We start from the raw sequence: 26,492 nt of genomic DNA, 5'->3' as shown, positions 1-26,492 counted from the left end.
GCGTGACGTCACGCGCCGGTAGGGGCATTCGGCGGCCATCTTGCGTGAGGGTCACAAAGGGGGATCAGCGCGTCTCGTGAGTGGGCGGGGCGATGACGTCGTCACTGCAGGGTTCCCGACTTCCCGTTGAGTTGGCGAAAAGGTGGTGGGGGGGGGGTGTTGGGCGGGGTTGTGGGTGGGTGGGGGTAGAGTTGGGGGGGGCTTGGTGGGGTGGGTGGGGGTAGAGTTGGGGGGGGGTGGGGGTATAGTTGGGGGGGGGGGTGGCTGGGTTGGGGTGGGTGGGGGTAGAGTTGGCAGGGGGGTGACTTGGTGGGGTGGGTGGGGGTAGAGTTGGGGGTGGCTGGGTTGGGGTGGGTGGGGGTAGAGTTGGGGGGGTGGGTGGGGGTTAGAATGGGGGGGGGGGGTTGGTGGGTGGGGACGTGGGGGGGGGGGGGTTGGGAGGGTGTGGGGGGGCTGGGTGGGGTGGGTGGGGGTTAGAGTGGGGGGGTGGCTGGGTGGGGATGTGGGGGAGGGTTGGTGAGTGTCGGTGGGGTTGGTGGTGTGGGGATGTGGGGGTTTGGTGGGGGGGTTGGTGGGTGGGCATGTGGGGGGGTTGTTGGGGGGGGGGTGATTGTGGAGGATGGTGGGTGGGAATGTGGGGGGAGTTGGTGGAAGGGGGGGTGGATATGGGTGGGGTTTGATGGGTGTGGCTGAGTTCCCTACGTAAGATGGCCGCTCCCTCTCGTGGCTTCAAGTCACCCGGAGTGACCCGGGGCGGGTTCATGAACGTGGCGGACGTCTTCCCTGCGGCGTGCGCGCTGCCAAACCACCGCCGCTCAGCGCGATCAGCTCGGGTCGCCGCCACGACGCGGCGCAATCAATTAAATCACCGATCGGTGAGATAGGGCGGATCAATTAGTAGTTAATTGGGCTGTCAGTCGTTTGTTGTTGTTGCTGCTGCATTTGCCATCGGGTGAGTGTGTGGGCGTTTGTTGGTGTGTTTGGGTTTAAAGTGACCACCAAATCAGAAGCAACCTGCAGTGATAACGATATGCGGTGATGGGTAATGTATCGCCTTTCGTTATCTCATGTAGGGATACTATGGTATCGATTGTCTCGTCTATTGGTGATGTGATATCGTGATAATGACGATCGTGTAATGTAGTTGGAGATGCCGGATCACGGTAATTTAATGGGATCGTGTTGTTGATGACAAACGCGGTGTAACATGTCTAATTTATCGGCATGCTTGTGATAAGGTTGTACTGGTAATGATGATAACTCATCATCCGTTCATACTTTACCATGCTTATCAATTCAGATGTCATTCGCCGCTGATGTCTAAACCTGGACTTGGGAATCGAACTCAGGCGGGGGGGGGGGGGCATGCTTATTGGGTATTGCGTGAACTTATCGATCCGTGCCCCCCGTGTTCCACAGGATATCGAAGACGATAAGAAAATAGACATTCAAAGTCACGGGCGGGTTGTGAATCAAGGAAATGACGGCACTACTGCACCATGATGTAGCTCCTGATCGTGGCATGAAGATGATTTTATTTCCTAATCAAGAACGCTTTATACTGCATCATTAGATACGATTGTTTTCTAGGGGGGTTGTCTTCGTGTGGCTTTTGATTCAATGAATTTGGACAAAGCTGTTACTTGCACTATATTGTGTTGTTTTTGCTTGTTAATCCTTGTATGCAGTTGTGGGATCACCAGTGTAAAATAAAGCAAGGGAAAGCCAGCTTAACTAATTGTACCTAACGATGACTCCAGAACCGTATAGTATATAGTGTACTGTGATTTTACGAGTCTAAAAGGAGACATGAAATCATATCGAACGATAGGAACAGGTAACACGAATAATAACAGGACGAGTTATTAGTGCTGCATACAATGAAACTACGGTATGGCTGTCAAGTTTGTTTTAACTGGGCGTCGTGTGATCTGTACTACGTGGCACATGGGCATTGGATACCTATTCATGCCACACACACCTGCTCTGTCGTATACATTTTTGTAATGTCGCTTTTTCCATTGCACAAGCTTCTGTGGGTACAGAGGCACTCGCTGAGAGCACTGTGGAAGTAGAGATGTTATCAGAATCAGAATATTTATAGTGGAGGAATCCGATGAGCTGTGAATCTCTTTTTCATATTCTTAGGTTTTTTCAGTCCCATTTACACGCACCTTTACATCAGCCGCACCTTAACAACTCTTGGAACCTCCCATTTCAACCAGTCTACACAACAAAGGCTCATTCCTAACAGCGTGCTTCAGCTGCACCGAACCTCACAATAATAATATCAAGGGCCTACTTGGCTCCTCCCACCCTCAACCAGTATATATACAAGGACTGTTTTCTTGGAATTTCTCTTACTTGATACAGCTATCGTGCTGTGACGGTTTTACCTGAAGACGGAAGCTTGTGTTGCCTCCGAAACGTCGTGATTTTTATTTTATTTTTATTTTACTTTCATTAATTTAAATGTAAAAATTTTTACCTACGTGACTTTACCGAAAAAAACCTAAGAATATGAATCCTTGCAGTCACGAAAGCTTAAAATCTAGAATCTCTTTTTCGCAGATGTCCAGTAGGGGCTGGTAAGAACTCTACAACAACAAACAGTAGAAAAAACATGATAGTCGTGAAAAGTACAAGAAAGATAACAAAAAAATCACCCAAACACATACCAATGAAATTAAACCACCCCCTTCCTACCAGGCAAAGCCCACTGTGGTATTACTTATTTTTCAGAAGCGACCTGGCCACATATGATCGCTCCAGCGAAGGCAGCTACTACAGCTCATGAAAAGTCAAAATTCAGGCCAGAGTCATTAATTAATGCGTGTGGAAGCCCATTGAGTCTTTCTATGTCTTTATTTTCAAGGTAGACCGAAATATATCTTATCCATGTGCATGTCAAATGGGCAAAACACATGGGAACATCTGGACTGGATTCACCACTGCAACGTTGCCTTTCTCCCCCCCGCTTTAGGGTGAATGGGAATCCGCCGGTGTGAACAGCGACCGATGGTGAAAGAAGAAATCCCCGCAGCGGAGATGAGTGCCGGGCTCCCGTAGCAGCGCACTCGCAGAGCAGAGCACCACAGCCATGTACAACCCACAGCGACGAGACTTCATATCCGTCACTTTGGATGGTGGCTACAGCAACGCCAAGGCGCCTCGCAGTCAGTCGTGCTGGCGGGTAAGCCCATGGGTCTTCTCGTGTCCATCGTGGCATTAAAGGTGCACTGAAACGAGGTGGTGCTTGCTTACGACTAAATACCTGGAATGTGCCCAATCTAATCGCATCTTGGAACCTAAGCAGGTTTGGAGCCTGGATAGTGCTTGGTAATCACTGTGCACAAATAGGTTGGCATAGGGCTGCAGTGTTATGTGTTGGGCAGCACAGGGCGGTGCAGCAAAACCATTTTGAACTCAAATGCTCCAATTTATTTTCACCCTGCCTTCAACCTGCATTGATCAGCATGAAGTGTGGTCATATAACCCCCAGAATCCACACGGCATAGATAGTCCCTCATTTGGCAGTGGATTTGCATCCAGGCTTTGCATAATGGTCCACCTCAGATGTAACGATCCACGTACACCTCTGTATGCCAATGGAACATTGAGTTGCAATGTGATGTAAAGTATGGCTTTCCAAATCCCAGTCCTTATAACTCATCACTGTCCAGTTTTGCCTTTTTACCAGTCATCAGCTGCTGTGATGTGTAATAGATAAATCTGCAAATGAAATTTGGAGATTGTAAAGAAAAAAATTTAGGTTAATATTGGGCTGCAATGGCTGGTGTTTGGCAAGCTGCGGTTAATTAAGTTAATTAAGTAAATGTAATTTCCACGCAAGCTACACGTGGATCCCAATGTCTAGAGACAGTACCGATGCGGAACTATCGTGGAGTGGTGCAGACCTTTACGTTATACCCGTGGAAGTGGATACCAGAACCACTTCTAAGATCCCATCAAGCAACTTTTTTTTTACACAGTTAAACCTATTTGTATTCGTTTCGGAGCTGGAAATTTGCAGATTTAATTGCATAACCAAATGTAATGTGATAGATTTGTTTTTTTGGTGTCGTTATTGGTTACCAGGCTGAGAACATAACTCACTGTACTTGAAAGCCTGGTGTTAAATCACAATGTCTTGCCTGAATTTGACACCAAGTTCTCTGATGCCAGCTCAGCCATCTGATCACCTGTTTGTATTTTTTATGCTTTATCGTGCATATTTGCATTTAGTGACTAAGGTTTACATGCTGTATGTGAAATACGCTATTCTTTTGTTAGGTTCATCCATGGACAGCCTAGTTGATGTGATACACGAGACAATATATTTTAATTTTCTCTACTGGAACTTGGGTTGATTGAACCTTGTCCATAACCCACTCTTTGCAGTGCAACAATTTTAAATGTTTCCTCATACACAATTATCTTTACATCTGGCTCAATTCTTATGTCAACTTCATACCTCATCAAACGTTTGAAGAGAAACGAATCTTGTTATTCCACTTCTACGTGGAAACATACGACAGCTGCTACGTCTGCCTCTCCGAGACTGTTGACATCATATACAAATCAACCTCGAAAACCACTTTGGATCAACTGAGAGGGAGATTCACTGGGCCAAGTTAATCTTTAATGCATACACACTTAACTCGTTCTTTTTCCAAAGTGTTTATACAGGTCCAAAATCCTCAATCTTAGACACTCCAAGGAGAAAAAACTCATGATTATCACTCCTCTGTTAAAAACACCTTGAATTCCGTTGATTCAAATCTGTCCTTGGTTACTGTCCCATCTAGATTATAATTTGATGCTAATCTCTCGAATCTTTACGATAACTTCACTTGCAGTTTACAGTTATACTTGTCCATTAACATATTCGTATAATAGTCATCCTATACCTCTTTAATGTTTCTGTAACTTAATTTTTGGAATTGTACTCTGATCAGTTGAAAACATAATCTGCCCAAGCCAACAGGGAATGTATTATTTAAAACAGATTTTTTTTTGTGTGTGCAATATTTCCTATATCTCAGTGTAATACGCTTTTTGTTTTGATGTTCTATTTGCTTCATTGCTATGCTTTGTTTTTTGATGACCCAGTGTCATTCTTGCAACTGAGACTATCTGTGTCTTTTAAGTTATATCCTGGTTCAACAAAATTAACTTTGAAACTAGCTGAATGACTTAATCAATGTGGTTGCAGCTTATCAATTAATTATTCTGGCCTTAATTTTCTAGATTGAAAACTAATTTCTTTAGAACTGCTTTTTTGTGTTTAATCAATTAGCACGGTTGGCTACGAACGTGCGAAAGAACTCCAACACATACATACATACAATATGCAGAGAATGGTGGCAAAATACATTAATTGTGGTTTGCATTGCACTTGGTAAATCATTGTGCATACATTGTTATTAAAATAATGATGGCGTTAATTCGACATCATAGGTCATGATTTAGTTGACTCAAAAACATGTATGAAAACTTCAAAATGAATTGGATTCGTACCATATACGGTCATTAAATTATTTATAAATGAGGTCTGACTCAGAGCTTTAGATCAATAAATATGACAGTACTGTATATCATTGCATTTTATAATAGCTGGCAAAATTAAATGTTACTTTTTTTCCAGCAAGTCTAATGGGACCAAAAGTGAATCGTAGACCTGAATAAAAGCAATACAATCGTGATACAGTTAATCAGATGTAGAAATATCAATACAAAAATTAATTACAATTTAAATATGGATACACTGTAAAATGAGATTTAAACTAAACTATAAGGCCCACTGAGCTATGTAGCTCTTTTTTAGAAGCGACCTGGCAATAAATTCTAGCTCAACGAAGTGGCTTATCACGTGGAAATGTATAGCAACCAAATACTCTAAACGCACGTTTCTTAATGTGGAAGGGGAAACCGGAGGACCCAGAGAAAAATCCAAGCGACCACGAGGATAGAGACATGCAAACTCCAAATATCTAAGCGTCCAGTCTGGCTCGAACCCACGACCTCCACAATAACCAAATACTATACAAAAATCTGATAGCATTTGGAATAATGTAATTACTCAGCGTGTATCAGTTGATCATATGTTTTCTACTGTCTGCTCTAGATTTTATTTTTTCTGTCTGATTTGCATAGTTTTGTTTGCTCACTTTCCCTAAATGTAAACTGTGCTCATCATTTGCATATATTTTATTCAAATTATATCTTTTAAAAAATATGTCACAATGAATTGCATTTGTCACGAGCTTAATAATCGGCATTAATTGATCATCCGATGCATCGTGACACGCCTCCTGGACATCTGTGAAAAAGAGCTTTGCAGCTCATCGGATTTCTCCAGTCTAAATAAATATTCTGATACCCATTCACAGACTCAAATTCTTTGGTGGCCTGTGCTGCCTCGTCTGTCACTTTGCACGGGGCGTGCTGACTCGGTGCTGCCATCTGACGACGGAATTCGCGAAGTGGCAACTCCATCTGCTAGCCAATCGGATTGCCGTGACTGCTAACGGCGCACCACCCCCACCACACCACCTCCCACGCCCTTTCAAATCCACAACCAATACAGACGGCCCACACCATCGGTTGTATTCGTCCACTGACAGTGCGATTTGCTCGCTCGAGTGACACGCAGTGAGCACCGTTTCCATTGGCTGGCCACACTCACTCGGTAAACAGAGAGGGTGACCCCTGGTGGTTGAGTATTGGTGGTGCGTGTAGCATCATAAAGACCCGCCCGTGTCGTCTTTAACACACTATAAATGAGGTTTTTTTGGGGTGAGATCGCGTAAATATATAAATGTGTCGTTATAACTAGTATGTAATTACTGGCGAAACGTCGTACTCAGATTGTAAATGTCGTGGCTTGGCTCTCCAACACACCGGTGTTGCTGTACAAGTACACTACACTATACACTACTATACCCCTACACTACTATACACTACTACACTATACACTAGTGCTGGACTAGTGACGATTTGGCCACGTTCTGTTCACGTGACAACCCCTTACTAGTTGGCTGTGTCGGGTGGTGGCGGGTTTAACGACACATTTATATATTAACGCGATCTAACCCCCAAAAAACCTCTTATGGATGATATTGGTTGTGAAAGCCTACTCCGTGTTGAACTTTAACACACTGCTGGGGGCAAGTGCTCTTGGCAACTATCTTTGCAAGGCTGGTATCGCACTCAGCCGTGTTTGTGTGGCCACCACCAGGCATGGGCACGTTTGTCTCCCCAGTGCTGATCGAGCATCTAACCAGATTGGCTCGGTGCTCCACAAGTGTGGTGTGGCGGTCAGCGCTACGCCCGGCTGCCTTTGTCTCCCCCAGTGGTTAAGGGAGGGAAGCCCAGGACTTGTTTAGAAAGCACTCGCCGCTGATGTCAACCATGGCCTGGTAAATGTGGGGAGCAGATTATTGGCCACGGTTAACACAAGTGTTGAGTGATATTTAAACCGGTTTTGAGCTTCCCATTGGTCAATACATCCCTGAATTTAGTACCTAGTGTGGTATAAAGATCAGCATTGGAGAGGCAAAGGCGGCCAGGTATGGTTTTGGCCACACCACCTCCTCGTGTGTGGTTCCTGCCTTAATAGGAGCTCACGAACAGCACTTGCCCCAAGATTGTGTTAAAGCCTCTACAGGAGATATGTCTTTGGCACGGCACAATTGATGTCATCCACGCACGGCTTGTTAAATCGCCTGCCTCTTCCCCCTGCCTTCCGTTATCACTGTGTACTATTAAAATAAACACGAAAATCACATGTCAATTGTTCCTAAGAGAAGGAAACAAGTTCACACTTCCATAGTATGTTTTTGTTCTCATCAACACGTTTGGGTAACAGCAGGAAGCCGAGGACGCACGTCACAGTGACTCAGCGCTGCCTTTACTTCGCAGCTGATACAAAGACGCCCATATGTTTCCTAACCTCTGCCGTGGTCGTGAACCCACTCACTGCTCCCCTTGCTCTCAGCTGCCAGCGCGGTTACACATTCACAATACTCTCCATACGTCACGGGGACAAAAAGACTGTGCGTCAACGTACACTCCCAAGGATTTTCACAAACTGTTGTTTGGCAGTAATTATATCCAGCTACCTTCCATGAGTGGGGTGTTCACATTCTGTGCACTGCAATTACATGAGGACGGAGGAGAAATATCCTGTTTGGCCACTCCACAGACAGAGTGTCCCCATCATGCGTTAATGGTGTCGTAATTGTACGCATATTAAGCGTATGAGGATGCATCACTTTATTAATTTAAAATGAGTGACTTATTGATTAACATTACTTTACTAGGTGAGAACCCATGGAAATTAAACATCCGTTTTACAAAGGTCACCTGTGTAAAAGTAAACTTTTTTTTTCAAATGCAGACTACAGTACAAGCATGGATCGTGCGTGAATTGTTCTTATTCCTATATGGCTGGAGCGGTGGCGCAGTGGTAACGTACTGCACTGTTAACCTGGAGGTCCTGAGTTTGATTCCTGGCATAGTTAACATCAGTGATGAGTAATACCTGAACTGGTCCTGGGCCCTTAATTTACCAACGCACTCTTGACCCGTGTGGTCAAACAAGGCACGTGACCAACACGGTGTGGGAATGCCTTCATCCAGAAGTGAGTTGACAGAGGGCTATAAATGGCAATAATTGTATCTTGTATGTAATTGGTTCACATGATTCATGCAACTATTTGGGGCACACGACAAAATCGTCAAAAAGCTCATTCTTCAATTTAGACACCCCCAAATCACAACAGTTCGTTGAATGGCTGCTGGGGTAGGTTTGGATCATTAAATGGTTCGAGCAAATGGTATGAGAATGTATTTCGGATTCTGAAGAGAGGCCGCATTGGTGGCAGTCGCACGTACTCTTCCAATGTTGAATGCTGCCTCCACTTAATTATTTACGAGTGTTTTTCACTTTCCTTGAAAGCATCACACGGTGCACTCTGGAGTCTCGGTAAGGGATTGTGCAGCACTGTGCTGTGTGCCTGTGTCACATTGCTGTTGTGAAAATGTGCTCTTGCTACAGAGGTGGAAGCGCTTATCTCGACTGCAGCGGAGTATCCTTCTCTTCCTCTTCATTGTGCTGGGAACTGCCTTCGCTGCTTACCACCTTCAGGGTACAGTTGCCTGCATGCACAACAAAAATCCCTTGCCACTTTACAAATGGAAGCTGACCACGCTTTTGTTAGCTTGTTTGTGCCATGCTGTTCAGAAATTATAGTTTACAGTTCTTAAAATATTTGGCTAAACTAGGGATTTCGTGTCCTCGTATATCTCTTTCTTATTACACGCTTTTATTTAACTCCGTCTGTTGTATCCTCAAAAAAAATCTTGTAACTCAATTTCAACCGTATTCACAATGTCGTATCGACTGCAAGCTTGGTATAGGTATGTCATACTGATGACAATACTATATTCTATCATTAAAAATATATTTTTTTAAACAATCTTTTTTACGTCCCGGGTTAGGTAACGGGGGTTCACGCTCAACTCACGTTGCCTGTAAATCACCACGTGGTCCCTGACGTCACGGAAAGCATCGGGGAGCCACGCCGAGGGGCGGGGGATGTGGAAGGAGGGGAGGGGCGATGGGGGAAGGGGGCAGGAGGAGGGGCAGCTCGGACAGTACATTTTATTAAAGCGTGTTTAAAAAAAATATATATTTTTTAATATTTTACTTCTTAACAAAACACGTGGCAAATGTCTGGCACATGACGTTTCTGTACAGATTTTAGTAACCGCTCACAATAATTGAGCATTGCCCTGCATGCTGTTCACATTTTGAGCTTCGGGTGTGAAGCTTTCAATTTATGTTTGAATTTGCTATATTTTTACGCATCACCAAAAACCACATCATATACGTGGGACATAGTGTATCCATTTACATTAATGTTGTGACAACTTAAATAAGTACGCGTACGCTCACGGCTGTGCACGAGTTGGTATAACATTCAACGCGATCCTGGCCATGGCCCCAACAAGTCACTGTGCGTGTTGTAAATCCCGGGGCCAGCATTGAAAATAAAAATAGCACCGCAAGATTTGCACCCTTTAAAAACAAACAAGGCATGCCAGTGCGCTGAGTGTATGAGCCAAGACTGGCAAAACAATCCCAACCGGTTAACAATGAGACCATTTTGGACAATAAATGCCTTGGATGCTCACAACCATGCGGTCGTTTCTGTTCACGAAATCCACAATGTTCACTCATGACAGTGACCCCTTCATCCATACTCGATACGGATTGCGACTTTGGTTTGACGTCATTCGGTGTGGCTTCTGAGCAGAAATGCACGCTGCCGCGGTTTGCCCTGGCTTCTTATTCGCGCTGTGAGAGGCTGTTGACTTGTTACACGTCTGCATGGCAGGAGAATCCCATCGCTATGTCTTGGAGGTTCGCACTTTGAAGCCACACGTTCCCGATGCTGACCCTGACAGAAACGCGCAACGCCAGGTCGCCCAGGAACTTAACCCGGTAAATCATGCAGTCTCTGAGAATTTCACCATTCATTTTGCAGACCAGTATGTGGGAATTGTCAGTCGGGTAAAACGGTCAGATTCTCAAGCGAAGTTTGTCCTTATGATCTGCATGACAGAATTAGGTTTGATACCAGCACACAGCCTGGCACCTGGAATGCACTCGATCGCCTCAGATCTCAAAGGCATTGCAGGGTTTATCCTGGATTAGTGCTTGGATGGGTGACCACCATGCGCAAACAGGTTGTCATGGGGCCTGTACAGACCAGATTGGTGACATACATTAAAATAACCCCCATGACTAGGACTCATCCAGAAATGGATTGACAAGAGGCCATACATATATCAGAGTAACCCATGTTCATAAAGAGCACAGTGAGCACTTGTCATTAAGTCATCAGCAAGTTGTTTAACTTATGATAAGGCTGTCTCTAAAATGTTCAAGTGTTGCTTTTTGTGCTGGTAGCCTGAATCCAATGCTTACATAAGGACAGTGAATGCTCACACTTGAAATGGTGGTCCAAGGTAATCCTACGCAAAATTAACAATTGCTGTGCCAAGTTTTAAAGGTATGCTGTTTTTATATGGCCTTCAAGGCAGCCTCTGTCTCTCTAATCATAACAGTGCTATTTCAGCGCTTTGGGGTGCACGGGTATTAGTTTTGCAAAGTGCACGTTGACTTTACGGTGGCAAACTTGTGTGTGTGTGTGTTTGTATGCGTGTCCATTTGAGCAGAAGCCCAAGAAGCCCTTGCGGAGGGGCCCACCTGTTCAAAAGCAGGGCCAGGTTGCCAAGCCCTTGGAACCCAGGTCTATTGCTTGTCATTAACACCACCTGCCGACACTAATAATAACTGTTTAGTCACAATCTAGTGAAAATGCTATCCCACATTGTGCACATTCATCATCTGTCGCCTGCTTGCTGAAGGCCTCCCCACGCCGATGCTATCTCTCACAGTCCTGCGACGCCACAATCCATCTTGCTCCTGTACATGAGCTGATCTCATTGCTCCATCTCTGAGGTGGTCGTAGCTTTTGGGCGCGTCCTCTACTTTGGCTGCCATTGCGTCACCGGTCTCAGCGATCAGCCATCGTCTATTGTCGCGATTTTTTCTGCCCAAGTCCATTTACTTTCCTTAAGATATTTAATGTCTTTCAACGTTCCACTGAGAAGATCACACGTGGCCCATACATTTCAAAATATTAATCTAAATAATCATAAAAAAATTTTTAAACATTTATTTTCAAATCAGTTGTTTGCTTTTAAACAATTGGTGTACGGACCTCCTAAGTGGTGACCCACACATGTAATGCAGTGATTTGGCGACATTGGTGTGGTTGGTGAATCATGTAGATTTCTGAAACTCCTACACTCACTGACCTGAGAGTTGACCAGGAGATGGCAGTACTGCAAATGGGTTCCTGATCCCATTTAATTGATATCCCCTCATATAAATGCTTTAAATCTCCCAAGAGTGGACCCTCTTAATAAATGGTATAGCTAGTGTGGTTTTCTTGGTTAAGTTATATTATTATTTGAAATGTATTATAAAAATTCACTTTTACATTGACATCCAAATAATTGAAAGTGAAAGTTGAATATTGGTCGCTAGAGTCTAATTGTTGAGCTCAACTTCATGCCCACACTACAGACGCTGCGAGCCAAAGTACTGTATCGGCTTACTGTTTAGAACTTTCCTTGTGCTGCCCTTGCAGGGATCATGGTTTGGGAGTGAATTCTTCAAAATTGATCGTCGCTGACGGGAAGGATGAATCCAATTTGCATGGTGCAGTCGCCAATCAGGAGCCTAATAAGGGTAAGCGTGACAGCGAGTGGCACTCTATTCAACCTTTGACTGTGCTGAATTTTTCTTTTGAATGAAAAGCCTCAGTTGCAGAAAGAAATTAAGATATAGTGGTGTCAATACTCTGTCCCACATTTTTAAACCCACAAATTGGCTTTTCGCAGAACAAGACGAATTGCATGTGTACGGACGGATTCATTGTGCAGTAGAAAAGTAGTGGTTGCTCCCCTCCAAAATTTTATGAGTTATCTGAATTTGGGGTCGCGATTTTATTCATGATTCGATGCTTTATTGCACTTCAGTCGTGCGTAGTATGGTGGCTGCACGGTTTCACACAAACAACTTACAAAACAACATTTGATTCTTACATGCACAATTGGATGCTTGTACCACGAGCATGAGAATTATTTGAATCAATTGATCATTTAGCCAATATTGTTTAGGCTAGGCGTGTGCAAGCTTTTTTGAGCTCGTACCAAATTAGGGAACCTCCTAGCTCTGCACAGGTGGAGAGGGTCACTTGGAAACTTCACGAATTTGATGCCGCATTTACAAATATGTCTCATTGGCAGACAAGACTATTTATGAACTTGATGACGCATCTGCGGATATGTCACGTTTGTGAACAAAAATGGGCGTGCTAGCCTGTTAGCAACAAAAAACCCGCAGAGTTGTTAGATGAACGTTCACATACCACTGAAGCTCACAGGGCGGTCTTAACCATACCGTGGACTGTTACCGACCCACGGGCTGTACGTTACACACAGATTTAAACGACGTCATGCCCAGCATTTGGCAGTAAACAAGTAAAACGACACGCATACACTTTTACGTGGCCAAGGCCTTCGCCAGTCTCGTGAATCTTTGATTGTGTTCAGTCCACAGCCTGAACCCGCGCCAGCAGGCGGTGGTGGAGGCGTTCCTGCACGCGTGGCGAGGCTACCGTGAGTTTGCATGGGGCCACGACGAGCTGAAGCCATTGTCGCACTCCTTCAGCGAGTGGTTCGGCCTGGGCCTCACCATCCTGGACGCGCTCGACACCATGTGGATCATGGGCCTCGAGAACGGTGGGCGGAGACACGCATGCAGGACGGTCGCTTGCCACTCGTCCTGCTTACTTCACCGCCACCACGAGTGTCAAGCACTGCCCTTATAGATTTGAAGCTTTCGTGACTGCAAGGATTCATATTCTTAGGTTTTTTAGGTAAAGTCATGTAGGTAAAAAATTAAAATTAAGAAAAATAAAATAAAATAAAAATCACGACGTTTCGGAGGCAACACAAGCTTCCGTCTTCAGGTGGAACCGTCACCTACGTGACTTTACCGAAAAAACCTAAGAATATACTGCCCTTATAGTTTATATCGCACGGACGTGTTGCATGTGTTTGCGAACGTGTTGGTGATGCATTTCTATGGTCAGCGGTAATGCAGCGGTTAGCACGCTGTGCTACGAACCTGGCGGCCCGAGTTCGATTCCCGCTCAAGGCCACCAAGACCAGTGACGGTTATCTGAACTGGTCCTGGGCCTCCCCTAGGTCGACTCGGCCTCAAATGAGTGCCTGCTGCGGTGTGTACACATGGCCACTCGGAAGACAAATGTGGCCGGACGTGGTGCTAGCCACCCCACTCCCTTAGGTGCCCCGTTGGCCTTTATCGTTGCTCGCTAACAACACTTGCCCCAACAGTCGTGTCAAATGGCGAAACAGGGGGATCTTTGTCTTTGCTGCATTCCTATGACATGCAGTATACATTTGCACCATCCAGGCGCTGGGTTGACGCTTGGCGCGATGTTGTGTGCGGCAGAGTTTGAGGAGGCGCGGCAGTGGGTGAGCACCAAGCTGAACTTCGCCAAGAACGTGGACGTGAACCTGTTTGAGTCGACGATCCGCATCATGGGGGGACTGCTGGGCACCTTCCACCTCACGGGAGATAAACTCTTCCTCGACAAGGCCGTGAGTTCGAGGTGGCTGGTTGGCTCGCAGGGCTGTGGTACTAGGCCTGTGACGATCTACAACACAAGCAGGACTCGCGTAGCATCTTAATGCAGCTGCATTTGAAGATAGAGGGGACTTGTGTGACGCATCAATTTAGCCACCAACATGTATTCTTTTGCTCACAATATATGCATAATTCCATTACTTGAGAATGCATCAGCTATGGCGTATGCAAATTAGATACAAATTATTTACTGATTTAATATTTTCAATAATAATAGAGCAAGAAAGTTGTACACTTGAGACAACAGACAAGAAATAATGTTAGAGGTGGTAAAAAATACCATCGAGTTTTTTTTTACTTCAATGTATTTAATCTCAGAGAATAAAAAAAATTATTTTGATTAATAACCAACGAACAAACTTTGCGAAAAATATAAAACACGTACCCTGAGTGTGGTTAAAGTACTAGAAGTAGTTCTGTGATGTCTTCCGGGGACGTTCTCTGACATGAGGTGGTGCACTACTTTTTGCCAGAATTCTGAGTGGACATTTTTTTTGCATCGTAACAGGATTGCAAAAGTACCCTTTTCACATAATTGGGAAAGGGAAGAACATTTATTTTAAGACGAGAATGGACGTTATTGTAGGACCACACGCAACGCTCCATCGTGTACAGCAAGTATACAAAAAATAAACGTCCAAATAAGCAATGTGCAGTCAGTGCATCATCCTCCTAACATGCAACGAACATTACTTTCAGTGGCAGGGCTAGTTGGAAATTGCTGCCCCCTTGTGGTCCCATATGTCGCGTGCTCAGAGGTAGCTCTGTGAATCCACTTCCGTGGGCCTTTGTCCAACACAAGGGGGTCGCTCTGCCCTATGAGAGACCCAAAAGGATTCTTCGTCACATGATACCAATAGCATAATTGGGGATAGAAGCTGATCAGAATTATTTGCTCAAAACCTATCGTCCTCATGCCATTTGACAGGTTGACCTGGGAAACCGGCTAATGCCGGCATTCAACACGCCCTCCAAGGTGCCCTACTCGGATGTGAACCTGGGGACGGGTCAAGCGCACCCCCCCAAGTGGACGTCCGACAGCTCCGTGGCTGAGGTGACGAGTATCCAGTTGGAGTTCCGTGAGCTCAGCCACCTCACTGGCGACCCCAAGTACAAGGTTTGTGTTTTTGTACGTACGTATGTACGTACGTTTAACTTCTTACGCGCCGTACGTAGCCAACCGTGCCATTCGGAGGTGCGAGAGGTTTGACCGTTGCTGGGACTCTATGTGACTGCATTTGGCGCTCACGTGACAGAGCAGTGCCTGCAACAGTAGTTAATAATAGGTTGTTATTTTCAACTTAAAATTTTCGTGACTGCAGGAATTCATATTCTTGGTTCTTTCGGTAAAGTCACGTAGATAGAAAATACATAAAATAAAAATAATAATTTATAATAATTGTATTTTCTATCTACGTGACTTTCCCGAAAAAACCAATTATATGTTATTTTCAAGTTAATATGAAGTGCCATGAATGGTAATGTTCATGTGTGTTGTCTATCTCCTGCTGGATGAGCGCTTCCCCACACACCTCGTGGGTCACAGGTTGACCATGATTTTTCATGCTGGTCAGTGTGGGTTGGTGAAGGTGTAGAGCGTCAACATTGTAGCGTGGTATAACTCAACAATGGCATTCGCTGCACTGCTCCCTGCTGGGAACAAAGCGCTGCAGCAGCCTTTAACACCTGTTGTGTACGGTGGTCGCCTATCTACGCAATGTGCAGGCTCAACCCCTGGCTATCAGCCGAGGTTTGACGAGATCGGGCACATTTTTTATCAGTTTGGTTCAGAGGTTGCAAACGGGTTTTGATTCCTTACCCGTACCCGGCCGCACCAGGGTCACAAACGGGTACCCGTACCCGGCCGTACCCGTACCCTACCCGTACCCGGCCGGGTACAGGTAGGGTACGGGTATCGGGTACCCGGTTGCGACCTCTGGTTTGGTCTCAGGAAAGAATAGGATAAATGTGAGTATCCTGCTTAACGACAGCGCCCTCCGTCGGAATGCGGCGGCGTGCAGGGCGCGGCAGACGCGGTGACGCATCACGTGCTGGGACTGAGCGGGAAGCTGGACGGCCTCGTGCCCATGTTCATCAACACGCACTCGGGGCAGTTCTCCCGTGCCGGCGTCTACACGATGGGGGCGCGCGCCGACAGCTACTATGAATACCTGCTCAAGCAGTGGCTGCAGGGAGGCAAGCGCGAGAAGCAGTGAGTGTGTACGAGCGCGCGTACTGGGTGTTTGCCGCGGGGCACGGTTTCTTGCAGGTGTGATGAATTGCCGTGGTTCGAATCGGGAATCGGTTGCGTTTTGTATAGTGTCGTCTGTTTTGTTCCGTCTCGTTTCATTAGCGTGAAGGTAAAATTGGTGTATAATGTGATTATCTGGGTTAATGGGGCGGTGGGAGGAGAGGGGTATCCGAGTTAAAACAATATAATTATTCATTTATATTTATAGAGTGCCTTCACTCAAGGCACACGGTTAATGCAAATCCAATGTAAATTGGGCTGTAAAAAGCTATTAGCCCACAATCATTTAAAAAAACGGACAACATTTAACTTTCCCGGAATTTGGAGCGGACATTTTTGTTCCTTTTTTTGGCAGCCTGAACACGGCTCCCATGGAGGGGAATTCTGAAACTTGCTTCCTTCACTGGGTCTTGATGAGTTTGTGCGCATGCACCGCTGTGTGCTGTGTTTCCTTGTGCAGCTTACTTAACAGCTACTTGGAGGCTATGAGCGGGATGCAGAAGCACCTGCTGGGGACGTCGCAGCCCAACCACCTGACGTTCATTGGGGAGCTCATCAGTGGGGCTCTCAAACCGAAAATGGTGAGTGCATCGCGCCTCCCTTATCTTCACTATCCTGCCTTGATCGCCCACCGCTAAGGCTGCTGTGTATTAAAAACGAGCATATGTTCGCCTACACCAAAATCTCTCCCTATGCTCCTGATATATGTATGTACGTTGAACTTCTTTCACACCGTACGTAGCCTACCGCGCTGATCTCGTTAGATCACAGAGGCTAAACGGGTTTGAAGGTTGAGGCTAAAAGCAGGTTTGCTTAATGGTGGAAAAAAGCTGTACATGTACAGCATCACTGGGCCAAACAGAGTACATAAGGCTGAATGAGACACCTTTGAATTCGTTTGAGCGTCCCCTCTCCCTCTCTACTCCCACTTTCGTAGGACCACCTGGTTTGCTTTCTGCCGGGGACGCTAGCGCTGGGAGCTCGGCACGGACTGGACCCCTCGCACATGGAGCTGGCTGAAAAGCTGCTGGAGACCTGCTACCAGATGTACCAGCAGATGGAGACTGGCCTCAGCCCCGAGATCAGCCACTTCAACATGCAGGCGGGCAGCACGCACGACATCGAAGTCAAGGTCGGTTGAGAACGTGCTCACACATATGCACACGTACAAAGACAAAGATCCCCGTGTATCCTTAACAGACTGTTGATGCAAGTGCTGTTAGCGAGTAGCGCCTATGAAGGCCGGCACGGCACACGAGGGGGTGGGTGCCCAACACCATGCCTGGCCGCCTTTGTTTCCACACATACATACACATTTTCACACTTGTTTTCATAGACATACAGTCATAGCCACACAGGAATATAAATGCTCCTGGGAGATTCACACACATGTACGCATAGACATGCACGTATACTCGTACGCATGCTCGTGCAAGATACTTACGCACACAGTCATGAGCAACACGCTTATACGTGTGCATAAACCTATTTACGTACTCACACATGCAAATGCACATTCACACACACCCACACACCCACACATTCAGTTTCATGCATGCATGTTTGCTCCTGAATGCACACACATGCATAAGCTTGCACACCATCCCATCAATCATCTCTTGCGTTGGAGTTGCTCCTTCCGATAAGTAAAGTACAACTGCATTGAGAGAATATCCATAAAACTCATGTGTATATTTTTATACTTTTAATCAGGCGAAAGAGAAATGAGTGAAACTGTCGGAAGTTATCATTATTCTGCCAAAATAAACTTCAACCTAAAAGTAATTAATCGGAATAAATTCCATGATCTGCAGAGTCTCACGTGAGTGGGAGTGCTGCCCCGATCTTGTCGGCAAAGTCACAGCACCGTCGTATGCTATGAAGGCACATAGCACTCATTCAGAACCATCACTAATGGACTCTGACAAACACTTCATAATGCTCAGCACTCACAGATAATGTTCACAGCAAGAGGAGGGAAAATTCTCTCAACGCATGCTGTAACCGGCCGATCGAGTCACATTCCCTGCAGGACATGAGTATACAATCCAAGCTCTTAAAGCTTAAAATAAACACAGATGTGCACCTTATAACCCTTCCTGTCAAGAGTGAGTTATGCGTAGCATGCTGTCGTATGTGTGCGCATGTGAGCACGTGTAAGGATGAAGAGCGGGGGTGCGTAGTGGATCGCGCACTCTGCTACGAACTTGGAGAACAAAGTTCAGTTCCCAACCACGGCTAACGTCATCGCAGTGATAACTTAACCAGTCCTTGGGCTCCTCGAGATTAACTCGGCTTTAAATTAGTATGTGGTGCAGTGTGTCACCATTATTATTACCCTGAAGACGATGCCGGTCTAGCGTAGTGCTGTACACAGCTCTTCCTTGTGTGCCACGCAGGCCTAAGTAGGTGCATGCTAACAGCATGGCCTAACAGTTTGTTCAGGTTATATGCATGGGAGTTCACACAACACACACAAGTTTTGTGCGTCTTGACCTCCTTCCTGCCAGTGAGCCTTTGCCACTTCATTTGGCATCAAACTGCACCTAGCCTGGTACAAGCACCATGGTGGATGTTGTATGCTTACAGCCTGCTGATAGGCACAACCTGCTGAGACCCGAGACGGTGGAGAGCCTCTTCTACCTCCATCGCTTCACCGACAAAGTCAAGTACCAGGACTGGGGATGGGAGATCTTCCAGAGCTTCCAGAGATACACACGGGTGCGTACTCGGATGGCTCGGCATTAACACAGTCCTCAATGAGTGCACACTACAAACAGCGTATTAGCAGTCATATTCCATCCTTATCCTCACGTCTTACATGAGGGGTGCCACAGTGGTGAGATGTTAACTACCTTGCTTGGTGTACAGGAGGTCGTGGGTTCGATCCCGACCCTGACGTCTGTATATTTGGAGTTTGCAGAAACATGCGTTTATAGTATTTGGCTAGTATAAATGTCCACATGATGAGCCACTTCATTGCGCTATCATTCTTTGCCAGGTTGATTCTGAAAAATAACTATATAGCTCAGTGGGCTTTACCTGGTAAAATAAAAAATAGTTTAGTTTACTCTACTGCCCTGCATGGACTCGCTGCTCCAGTAAACAAAACTTTCTATCGAGGCCTCCGTTCAACCTTCACTCGGTGGGAGGTCGCTTCTTCTCTTCTGCTGCTCGCATAGCCTTGAACTCCTTTCCCCAAACTATCTGTGGCGATCACTCCCTGTCCGTGCTCAAGTCTAGGCTTCTTCTTGGTTCTTTCGGTAAAGTCACGTAGAAGGGAAGTAATAAAATAATAAAAATAAAACATAATAAATAATTCTCACGTCGTGACTTTACCGAAAGAACCAAGAAGATGAATCCCTGCAGTCACGAAAGCTTTAAATCGAAATTTAAGTCTAGGCTTAAGACCTTTCTTTTTTTTTCTCTGCCTATGAGCGGCTGCCTCTCTATATAATAAATATACCAACTTTTCTTTGGCATCTAGAGATGCAGTTATACATGGTGTGTAAATTCCAGTTGTGTTTTATTGCAAATTGTAATTTTTCGTTCATTTTGTATCATACTTAATTCGATCAGAGTCAACGTTAGCGTTATTTACTTCTCTCTTCAATTTGAAAACAAAAATCCGAATCATCTTGGTGGTACACTTTCACTAATCATTGCTCACTGTCATCAGTCTCTGTTGATACACTTTTTCTGAGGTCCCAAAGAGGCAGTGCAACGTGTAGGTTGCCAAGCTACTCGATGGAGCTTGAGAGCTGCTTTCCCATCATATGTGGGGTTTCTCCAGGCACTCTGTTTTCCTCTCACACGAACCCTGCTTATAGTTGGCCAAGCATCCCAAAGCAGGACTCGCCTAAAATGTGTTTTGAGACTCGGCGAGATAACTGGAGTTAATAAAAAAATAATTATATTTTCCTTAAGCCAAAAAATAATTGCAACTCTCACTAATGCTACTATCAGCTCAGAACTTTGAGCTTTCGTGACTGTAGGAATTCATATTCTTGGGTCTTTCGGTAAAGTCACGTAGATAGGTTCAAATAATGTTTATTTGTATTTTCTTTGAACCTATCTATGTGACTTTACCGAAAGACCCAAGAATACCAGCTCAGAAATCATAAAAAAATATTGATTCGGATTTACACTCATTAAGTAAGCAATGCAAACCATGCCAGCATAGCATGATGGAACATTGACTTACAGCACCACACTTATACATAACAAAGGATGTTGCAAGAGGTTCGTTGGCTGCTTGACTCACACGGTAACATCATTTTACGAGTGCTGTGAGGTTAAAAACAACCTGCCAGCAAGCAGCAGGCAGCACTGCGGGTAGAGATACGATTGCTTCAAATGGTTTTTAACGGTGGCTCTTGCAAGACAACGGTGAAATCATATTAATGTTTAGGAGCTGAGAGCCGCAAGGAGTGGATGAGAAGTTGCTCTTTAACCCGCTATTGCGGCGCACATCAAGGTCGGTCGGCCACGCGGACGCGAGTGCACGTGTTTTGTGGGGGGCGAGGGGACAGGCTGGGGCAGGCCCGAGAGCGCGGAGAGTCAACAGCCGCTTTACTCGACGGGCCCCAGCGCACACAAATGTGGGAAAGGTTAAGATGGGGGTCAGGGGTTGGTGGGGAGAAGGGGTGGTGGGGGAGTGTGGGAGTGGGGTGACAGCGAACCCACGTTTGGAGAACTTGCCAGAGCAGATAACGTCAGAGACCGGTCACTTACCGCCTCTCGTAAAAGTCTCCCATTACTTGCTTACCTCAATCTAAACTACAAACTAAACTTTTTATTTTACTAGTTACGGCCCACTGAGCGATATAGCTTTTTTATCAGAAGCGATCTGGCCCAAATGACAGCTCATTGAAGTGGCTTGCCAAATTCTCTAAATGCACGTTTCCTCTCGTACCAGTCACCCCATGCCTGTTTGCTTCTGAGTCACTGCGGCAGTGCAAGAGTGCCGCAGCACGACAAGCTCTAATTGTGTTGTCATGTTGCCACGCAGATTGTCGTCACTGTTACGCCAGACTTCTCTCACTTCCAAACACTAATTACACGTGTGTCGGTATCGCCAAGTAGGCTGGGCGAGTTGGATAGTCATTGGGGGGGGCTGTCGATTAACCACTGTTGATACAGTGTACACGGTGTATGTAAACTGATACATTCAATAAAAGCTGGTGTAAATAAGCCATGCTCCATTCATTAATGAATGTGGCCGTTGGCATAACTGTGTATGTAGGCCACAGTTGCTTAATGCATTGATTACAAATGCAACTTGTAGCAATGTGGAAAGTTTGTATTTTTGTTCAAGGCTGGGACTAGTAACGATGTGCTGAGCTGGGATTTTTTTTATTTTCAACATGGACATTAATCCTGATGAGTATTAAATGAAACCCCGAAAGATGAATAACTCTGCTTAACCATTGTCACATCTGAAGAATATTTCCCATGTTGCTAATTGGAGGACAACGTTTTTTTTTGTTTAAAATGTATTAAATTCATGCCATCAGCATCACGTCCTGAGACTCAGCATTCATTTGCAACTCTGTTGGAGCAGTGCATCACACTGTGTTGGGGAATGGAATCCAGGTCACTAAACTACTTGTTTAGATATCCACACGAGGGTGCTCACTTTTAAATGGAGAGATGTTTGTTATGTAGCAGTCAAACCAATTATTTTCTGATTCTCAGAACTGGGATTTTGGCAAACGAAGTGAAAAACAATTAAATGTGCAGTCATCGTTGACTGAACTCTGACCATCAACGTGCTACACTTGAGAGCCCAGTTTATTGACGAGTGGGTTAAACCCAAATTGCAGTCAGGGTCTCAGCAGTGCCGGCTCACTGCTCTTGCATCCTGAGCCACCCAGCCAAATCAGTGGAGGAATTTTTTTTCTTCTTGGTTCTTTCGGTAAAGTCATGTAGAAGGGAAATATAAAATAATAAAAATAAAACATGATAAAATAATTCTCACGACGTTTCGGCCACAACGCAAGCAGCCGTCCTCAGGTGAAGAACATTCAGACGCTGTCTTTCCGACAGACCTGTACTTCACCTGAGGACGGCTGCTTGCGTTGTGGCCGAAACGTCGTGAGAATTATTTTATTATGTTTTATTTTTATTATTTTATTATTTCCCTTCTACGTGACTTTACCGAAAGAACCAAGAAGATGAATCCCTGCAGTCACGAAAGCTTTAAATCGAAATTCACTGGAGGATTATTTTGTTTAAGATGCCTCACATTTACAAAGTGCTTGCTTCCGCTCCAAATGTATAAACGAGGGCCGCCGGTGTGTTTCACGTTTCCAGGTCGCCACGGGTGGCTACTCCTCCATAAACAACGTGCGGAGCCCCTCTAACCCGGAGCCCCGCGACAAGATGGAGAGCTTCTTCCTTGGCGAGACGCTCAAGTACTTCTTCCTGCTCTTCTCCGACAACAAAGCGCTGCTCTCACCCGACAAGCATGTGTTCAACACCGAGGCGCACGCCTTCCCCATCCGCACGGAGGGCTGAGGCGGAGCAGTGGGGATGTCTCCTCCTGTGGGCCGGTGGGGTTAGGCCCTACTAGGACACAGTCTCCACCAATCTGTCCGCACACCCGACCACCCACCCATCCACTCTGTGGTGACCATTTGTGGCACCAATGGCTTAAATGTCGTTGTCATCGGGCTTTAAGAATCCCCGTGTCTTGTATTGAGTGGATGGAGCACTGGTGAATGCTGTGGTGCATTGAGGATTCTCGATTTGGAATGTATTGTGTAGCCATATCACAAATATTGCTCCAATTTTATCCATTTAAGCTGGGGTGCTGATTTAACAGTAGAATCTAATGTTTTGCCTAAAGAGTGTTAATTCCTATATGTAATGATAAAAATAATATGCTCCATTAGAAGAGGGAAATAACCACAGCTTTGGTGTAATTGTTATTTTGTCACAGAGGGGCTAATGTAAATTAATGCTAATCATCTCCAGTACTGTGAATGTAATAACACACGAACGAAAGTGTTAGCTTCTTTAATTTATGGTGAGAATGTTATTCATTGCCCGTTTCGCTTGATTTCTGAGTGTACATCGTACCTGTAAGGCACTTATTTGTTCCAGTTTGTGAATATTAAACCATGTTGGTTTTTCAGATGGTCCATAATTTACAGCCATTTGTAAATATACTACTGCACAAAGGGCTGCTCGAGGCATGTTGATCATGGGCGTTGTTTAACATAACCTCGCCGTGCTGGTTAGTCAAGTGATGGGGAGGGTGCCCAGGACCTGTTCAGATCTCACTCGCTACTGATGTTATAGCTGTGGCCAGGAATCTGACTTAAATCGTCAGGTTCATACAGTAATGCGTAAACCACTGTGTTACCGCTTCACCCCTTGCCGTGTCAACGTTCTCACCTGGAATGTGCCCATTCTCATCCGATCTTAGAAGCTAAGCAGATTTGAGCCCGGATATTAGTTGGATAGGTGAACACCATGCACAAACAAGTTTTCGTACGGCTGCCCGGCTACACAGTGGGCAGCACAGCAAAATCGATTATTGTGCTGTACTTCTATGCTCCCACAGATATGCTCCCTGCCTTCACCAAACCACAATGAAAAATGGTGGTGAGGTATGGTCAAACAGCCCCCACTACTCTTGACAACACAGGGGGACCATCATCCAGCAGTGGATTGACAAAGGGGCCATGCATACAATAGCCACATGTCTTCAAACAGTGACTCCTCACTCACCACTTTCATAGATGTATGCGTATGGGCACATTAGCATGCCGGAGTGCTCTATTAACCCTGAACCGGTTACTCCATGTGGGTGGAATGGAGTCATGATGTTAGCTTACGGTACATGAATATTTTTTATTGACAATTAATCAAAATTGTTACTGAAATCCTTTTAATGTTAATGTCAAGGTGTCTGGTTAATTTTGGGAGTGATTGTTGGCCAGTTTATTTCTGTTTACTTAACTTAATTTTTTTTACGGGCAAAAAAAACGCCTATGTTCTGTGATTGCACATGGGCACTGGACTTTTAAATCCAACACTTTCTGTAAATTATGAGAAAATCCATTCGGGCAAGAATGATCCAGCTTGGGTTTTTTTTCCTCGCCCAAGCTTGCCCAGCACCTTTCAGCCAAAGTTTTGATCACTTCCCATTGGGCTTGTATTACAGTGCTCATAATTGCCAGTTGCAATCGTTCATGCAGCCTGCAAAGAGAAACCACCGTGGCCCATGCCTGTTGCACTCTGCCGAGTTCAAACTGAACGCGTTGGTAACACAAGAGAACCCGAGGGAGGCATTGTGCAATGGCAAAACTTTCCGAAAGTCGACCAGGCATATATGAACACTATGTGTTTGGGTGTAAATATTTTCCGGTCATTTTTGTGCATGCTGCAGGTAGGGGCACTGTACAATGGAAGCAATTGAGATCGATATCTCAACTCGATTGCCATTCTGTTTGCGTGTTCCCAAATGTAATATCAGCGACGGATTTCGCAGCACCGCGTGAAATGTTACGGAAATGTGTCTTTTGTTGTCACGAGTCGTCTTTTTGTTATTGTGGTAGCCCTGTGACATATTCTTAGGTTTTTTCGGTAAAGTCACGTAGGTAAAAAAACCTAAGAATATGAATCCTTGCAGTCACGAAAGCTTCAAATCTAGCCCTGTGACAGCTTTTCATTGGCGGTGACGAGGTGCGATGTTGTGCCGAATTTGTAACTGGCAGCTTTGCAGCCGAGCAACGAGATTTCTGGCGTTAAATTTCAGACGCAATGATTTTTCTGCGCACATTTGAGCCACGCTTGATTATAGCCAGCGAGGTTTTAAACCCTTAATTGCGTGCAACCAATAATAACCTGTAGAAAGCGTAATGCATACATCTTGCATGATGAGCCAAGGCAATGCTTTACAACGATCATTCCCGAACAATGAGATTTTTTTTTAAACCCTATACCAGGGGTCCCCAACCAAAACAACAAAAAGATTTTATTTTTTTCAAATTCGTTAAAATTGTCTCAATATCTCAACAGCCGGCAATGCTTGTGTAGTTGTGTATACGAGACGGTGGTGTTCTTAATAAATGACGTCACGGGGCAGTCCTTAAAGAGGCCGCACGCTGCACCGAAGCTGCAGATTGCCGACCCCAGCCCAATACAAACCTAAAATAACCCCTTGCCTCTCTACAATCTAGGTATGTTAAAATAATGGATTGGTTAACACTATTAGCGACACAAACCAATGAGCAAATTATTAATGGCGAACTTCCGTGCAGGGGACGGGAGCGATTATGCAGAAATGTTAAGAGTGGGTGCATAATTCTGAGCTCAAGAGGATGTCATTCAATATGGTTTTGATGTCCAGTAACATACACTGTATATACTATACTTGATTAAATTTATAATCCCACGGCTGCAAAATGCCAACTTATATAATTGAGTCTGTGCCAGATGATTTAAAAGAATAAGAGGAGTTGAAAGAGAGCATTATATGTTGATTTTATTTTTCTAAGCTCACAGGTGCAGTGATAAAAATGATCTGTAAATTAATGCTGTATATAAAGGTGTGCAATTCATTCTAATGTGGCTGGGTATGATGTTCATGTAATTGCTTTTGCTGTACCTTAGATTTGAATTTTTGGGGGGATCGTCTGCACTTGTATAATGAATTTACCTGTCAAGTAAACTAACGTAAGACTTCATCGAATTGCCGGTTCCTGCGGGTGTCAGGTTTCCTGCAACTCATGTCCAACTGAATTCACATTACCGAATGTGGGCATCCATTGATTAAAGTGTGCACAGGTGAAGGGGTGGTGGAGCGGTGTGTGTTTACAGGTGTGATCACTACCGTTACGTTCACGAATAAAGACGTCTGTGCTTTGTTCTGCTCATCCTTGTTACATATATCATTTCTGAATGTAACATTTATAC

At 45.1% G+C, this 26,492-nt stretch overlaps 1 protein-coding gene across 3 annotated transcripts; it reads left to right on the top strand.

Annotated features, from left to right (window-relative positions):
• Positions 1 to 26,450, top strand: MAN1B1 (mannosidase alpha class 1B member 1). Of its 3 annotated transcripts, none has more exons than XM_078603359.1 (14): positions 1 to 18; positions 2,984 to 3,193; positions 9,062 to 9,152; positions 10,404 to 10,510; positions 11,248 to 11,321; positions 12,228 to 12,328; positions 13,195 to 13,383; positions 14,120 to 14,268; positions 15,243 to 15,431; positions 16,336 to 16,526; positions 17,026 to 17,146; positions 17,503 to 17,697; positions 19,155 to 19,286; positions 22,881 to 26,450. In XM_078603359.1, the coding sequence occupies exons 2-14, from the start codon at positions 3,101 to 3,103 to the stop codon at positions 23,082 to 23,084; spliced, it is 1,836 nt and encodes a 611-aa protein (XP_078459485.1). In that variant the 5' UTR covers positions 1 to 18; positions 2,984 to 3,100; the 3' UTR covers positions 23,085 to 26,450. The 3 variants fall into 3 exon arrangements, with proteins under 3 accessions (XP_078459485.1, XP_078459482.1, XP_078459484.1); XM_078603356.1 differs by lacking the exon at positions 1 to 18 and adding an exon at positions 733 to 875; XM_078603358.1 differs by lacking the exon at positions 1 to 18 and adding an exon at positions 751 to 952.
• Positions 26,451 to 26,492: the final 42 nt, after the last annotated feature.

The sequence above is a fragment of the Lampetra planeri genome, chromosome 20, assembly GCF_965212315.1.
Source record: "Lampetra planeri chromosome 20, kcLamPlan1.2.h2, whole genome shotgun sequence".
NCBI lineage: Eukaryota > Metazoa > Chordata > Hyperoartia > Petromyzontiformes > Petromyzontidae > Lampetra > Lampetra planeri.
This window is presented reverse-complemented; position numbering and strand designations above follow the sequence as displayed.